Genomic DNA, 5,000 nt, shown 5'->3' on the forward strand with positions numbered 1-5,000 from the left:
CGCTTCGATAACACAGATAAAACTGAAGTAATTATATTTGGGAAAAGAGAGGAGAGACAAAAGATTGCTACTATCCTTGAAACAAAGGGACTGAAAGCAAGGGATACAGTTAAAAATCTTGGGGTCCTCATTGACAGTGACCTAAACTTCAACAGTCACATGAAAGCTATTACTAAGTCTGCATTTTATCACATAAAAAACGTCTCTAAATTTAGGGGCCTTATGTCTACACATGATCTGGAGAAGCTAATACATGCCTTCATTTCTAGTAAGGTTGATTACTGCAACAGTCTTTTTACAGGCCTCCCCAAAAAGACCATCAAACAGCTTCAACTTGTACAAAATGCAGCAGCAAGGGTTCTTACAAAAACAAGGAAGTACGACCACATTACTCCAATTTTAAGATCGCTGCATTGGCTCCCAGTAAGCTACAGAATTGATTTTAAGGCAATGCTACTTGTATTTAAATCATTAAATGGAATGGGCCCCACATATATACTGGATATGTTTCAGCTGTATGCACCAACTAGGTCATTAAGGTCAACGGAGAAGAATTTGCTGGTGGTTCCAAAAGTCAAAACAAAGTGTGGAGAGGCAGCCTTTAGCTTCTATGCTTCACAGCTTTGGAACCAGCTTCCAGACGACGTAAAAAATGCACCCAGTATTAATAGCTTTAAATCTAGACTCAAAACAAAGCTGTTTTCAGATGCTTTTAACTAGCTTGCATTTTATATCATTTTTATCATTTTATATATTTGTTTCTTACCATGTGTTTTTATCTGAATGTTTTTAAACACTTTTAAAAATATATATATTGTTCTTTTTATGTTTTCTACTTACCATGTGTTTTTAATCTTGGTGTTTTTAGATGTTCTTTGACTTAATTGTCTTTTTTCTTTTTGCATTTTGTTTTTTTGTGAAGCACATTGAGTTGCACCTGTGTATGAAATGCGCTATAAAAATAAAATTGACTTGACTTGACTTGACTCTAGCTAGCGTAAAAGACGGCGTCCTTCTTTAAATCAAGGTCATCTTCGCTTTGGAGTCGCTGAATACAATTAGAGAGTCTAAAAGTTCATGCTGAGCTGTAGAACATTTCCCCATAACTTCTGGCCCGGACTTACTTGCGTGCCATCAGTATGTTTTTTTTTTACTGTAAGGGGCAAGTACACAATAGCTCAACTTGTGCCCTCCTGAAGAAGACATCACGACAGTCAGGTTCAACTGCCAAGAACTTATGAATAAACCATTTTCAATCGCATACCATCTGTTTCCCTCTGTAATATCAACAAGGGCTTTAATGTAGGCAACGCTGCTTCCAGGTCTCATTAATTGTTGGAACAATGTTAATCTGGAGTGGTGGAGTTCAAATAAACAGGAAAGCTGACTCCATGACAGTTTAGGGAACCGTGTGGAGAATGGAGACAGTTGAAGGAAAGTACGGTTGGCAAAGGAAACTGCTTAACTGGCCAGGCGTGCATTTCTCAAAGCCATAGTTTTTAACTACATTAGCTACTTTGTTGTTTGCAATGCAATTTCCCATTGGCAACTACCCAAGTTGCTAACTGCTAAAAACTAAGCTTTCAAGAAATACACCCCAGGGGTCTCAAGGCCTAACAACCCATAAACACAAGACACACAGTGAGCGTATGTGTTAAATCATAGAAGTAGATTCGGCGATCAGAGTTGTTTCCGTGTTTGCCTCACCTTTGGCTTGTCGCTCTTCTGTAAGACTTCCAGAAGGTGACGGCGGAACCCTTCTAGCTGGAAGAGGCCAATCCTGGGAGGACAAAAAAAAAAACAGTCACAAACGCGTGTTTCCATCACGACGAGTTTCAAAAACAATTCCACAGAACTTGTGAAGGAAGAGGTGTAGAAAACTGCAGCTTGCTCTTTGTGTCTCGTTTATTTGCTGCAAACACAAGTGACAACATGTCAATGTTTTCTACAATGTTTACTTCGATGTCTATGTTTTTCACCACATTTGAAACTCACACAACTGTGAGTGTATCTTTGTACAGGCAGACTCAAGAGACAGCGGGAAGGTAACAAGCACCCACAATGTAGCAAGACAGGAAATGGGCCAAAACTTACCTCGGGACTAGATCCTTCCCCAACACCACGGAAGTGCAAAACTCTTTAGAGTACTCCATCGCATCCTCACTGGTATAGAGAAAGAAAACACACACAGCACAACAAGCATTTAAGACATTAGTACGGGCAGTTGTGTGTAGTAGGGGCAGCAGGTTTGCGGATTGTTTTGCGAGTTTGTTTGATGGTCATATGCTGTACGACCATTTAAAAAACATCCAGTATGTTCATAGTCTCTCTCTGTCACTGTGTGTGAGTGTGTGTGTGTGTGTGTGTGTGTGTGTGTGTGTGTGTGTGTGTGTGTGTGTGTGTGTGTGTGTGTGTGTGTGTGAGTGTGTGTGTGTGGAGTAGAGTAGAGTAACTTTATTGATCCCCGGGGGGAAATTAAGGAAGTGTGTGTGTGTGTGTGTGTGTGTGTGTGTGTGTGTGTGTGTGTGTGTGTGTGTGTGTGTGTGTGTGTGTGTGTGTGTGTGTGTGTGTGTGTGTGTGTGTGTGTGTGTGTGTGTGGTCTAAACTGAATTTTGACCGAATATGTAGTTACTGCACTTTGCCTTTGTAGGGCAGTATATATGAATGTGGGTGGGTGAATGGTTGGCATTAAAAGCGGTAGCGTTTTCACAGGCAGTTGCCTAAATCACGGCAGCATGGCAGAGAGGACGCAGAGGGATTCTTTATGATCCATGGTATTATGTAGTCACAATGTAAACAAACACGGCGTAGCATAGCACCACGTCCTCCTGTGCACACAACGCTAAAGCTCCTGCCAGACGTCTGCAAAAACGCAGCAGCAGGAAGCAACAGCAGACACCAAAACCAACACTGCCCGACCTTGCCAATGCGGGCTATGTTTAAACAGCCTCCAAGGACATAAATGTGGCAACGAGTGTGTGAATGTGTGTCTCTGTGTGAGAGACAGACAGACAGACAGGCAGAGAGAGAGAGAGAGAGAGAGAGAGAGAGAGAGAGAGAGCGAGAGAGAGAGGGAGAGAGAGAGAGAGAGAGAGAGAGAGAGAGAGAGAGAGAGAGAGAGAGAGAGAGAGAGAGAAAGAGTCTACACCAGAGCCATAACCTACTTCTCCTCCAAAGAGCCACAGGGTGCCATAAGCAAATATACACACTCATTCACAAACACACACACACTCACTAACAGTGATATCACGCGGTGCTGAGGAGGTAATGGTTTGGCACGTCGTTCTGGCTACTTTATGGCCATGGAACGATCCGGAGACTTCTGGCCAGGGCAGCAGGGTCTGGGTTAGCGCCGGCCCCAGCGATAGTGCTCTCTGCTCTGCCAGCCTACTACATCCGCAGGGGTCCTTGGGAGGAGGCTGCTCAGTAGAGCCAGCGTGCCCTAATTTAAGGGCAGAATTAAAAGTAGGGCAAGCGAGCTTGCTGCCTGCTTGCTACTGTTACAAATTAACACGCCACCACCAGCAGCCACAGGCTGTTTTCGACTGAGACATAGAAAGTATGCCGGTGTATGCCAATAAGACTGGAAATAGTGAATTCTATATTTGTGTTGGGTGAGATTGTAGGGTGAGACTTCATTTGCATCATGCGGTTCACACATGCATTTCAAAACCGCATAAGAATGAGGGCAACACTGATCGTATGCAAGGCTGATGACATGCATCATAAAACGCTTAACAAGGTAGCACAACTTTGGGGTATTCAAGGCTGCTCTTACATCATGGGCAAAATATCTGGGACTTTGGGAATCAGAGTGCCACTACCTGCTTTTGAGCACACACACCAACTAGGAAACCAAGTTCCAAATGCAAATGAAACACACTATTACAGGTATTGAAGCCCTCTACGCACCCTTCCTCTGTATGCACAAGTAAAGGGCTGCATGTGTGTGGTCAGTCCATCGAACCGTTAATTTACTTTGCAACTACAGAGTTCTACAGGAAATTAAGTGATCTAATTCTAAGGGTCGGTTCTGGAAAGGCAGTTGACAAATACACATTTGCATGAGTGGCCACATGCCTTCAATCAAAGTCTCCACTTATTTGCAATGTATGGAGTGCAGCATGTACTCTTGCTCACTCTCTCAAAAAATGCCCCTCTTCTCTGTCATGCGGAGCATATATCTGTTCGGTCCAAATGTGTGCCCGTCCCTGTGGATTTAAGAAAACCTTTTTTATTCTGTCAGACAGGATTTGTGTTGAGCCCAGACCTAAATTATATTTCGACTGGATATCCTCCACTCCAGTCACCAACCAAAGCCCTCTAGACAATATTTCCCCCAATATCTTTGGCACAGGAAGCCAGTGAAAATTGCTTTCATTCCTCTGCCAGTCTACCTGCGTGCGTGCCTGTGTGCGAGTGTCCTTCTCTATGTCTCGCTCTTCTCTCCACCCACCTCCACCGCCCCCCTCTCTCTGTTTCTGGCTCCGTCTCTCGGTCCCTTCCTCTCTCCATCTCAGAGCACAGATGTATGTATCGCAAGGCCAAGTCATGCTCACCTGAGCATAGCAGTGCAGAGAGGAGTACTGTGGCCCTCTCTCACTCCTTCCCTCCCTCTCTTCCTCCCCATTCTCTCTAACACTGCCCCCCCTCCTCACCTGAGAAGGCTACTGTGACTCTCTCCTCTGCTTTCCCTCCACCCCTCCCTCATTCTCTCTCTCTCTCTCTCTCTCTCTCTCTCTCTCTCTCTCTCTCTCTCTCTCTCTCTTTCTCTCTCTCTCTCTCTCCTCACCTGAGAAGGCCTCCGGGCGGTGAGTATGCGTAGCAGTGTAGTGTGGGGTACTGTGGCCGCAGCAGGAAGGAGAGGATTGCCGCAGTGCCCGCGCCCAGGGAGTGGCCCACGATCACCAACCCATAATGCATTGTGCCTTTGCTCTGGAGGAGGGGAAAAACACATACAGTAAGCGCATAAATACATAAAATAGCACACAGACACACAC

The 5,000-nt window shown here is 44.7% G+C and overlaps 1 protein-coding gene across 2 annotated transcripts in view; it reads right to left on the reverse strand.

The window, feature by feature from the left end:
- The window catches only part of dagla (diacylglycerol lipase, alpha), a 69,161-nt gene that overhangs the window by 17,707 nt on the left and 46,454 nt on the right, over positions 1–5,000 (reverse strand). For both annotated transcript variants that reach the window (XM_063188435.1, XM_063188434.1), the window contains 3 exons: positions 4,793–4,935; positions 2,095–2,163; positions 1,708–1,780 (listed from right to left, as the gene is read on the reverse strand). In XM_063188435.1, coding sequence (XP_063044505.1) covers positions 1,708–1,780; positions 2,095–2,163; positions 4,793–4,935 — 285 coding nt within the window. The remainder of the gene's footprint in view (positions 1–1,707; positions 1,781–2,094; positions 2,164–4,792; positions 4,936–5,000) is intronic.

This window comes from Engraulis encrasicolus, chromosome 22 (genome assembly GCF_034702125.1).
Source record: "Engraulis encrasicolus isolate BLACKSEA-1 chromosome 22, IST_EnEncr_1.0, whole genome shotgun sequence".
Lineage (NCBI taxonomy): Eukaryota > Metazoa > Chordata > Actinopteri > Clupeiformes > Engraulidae > Engraulis > Engraulis encrasicolus.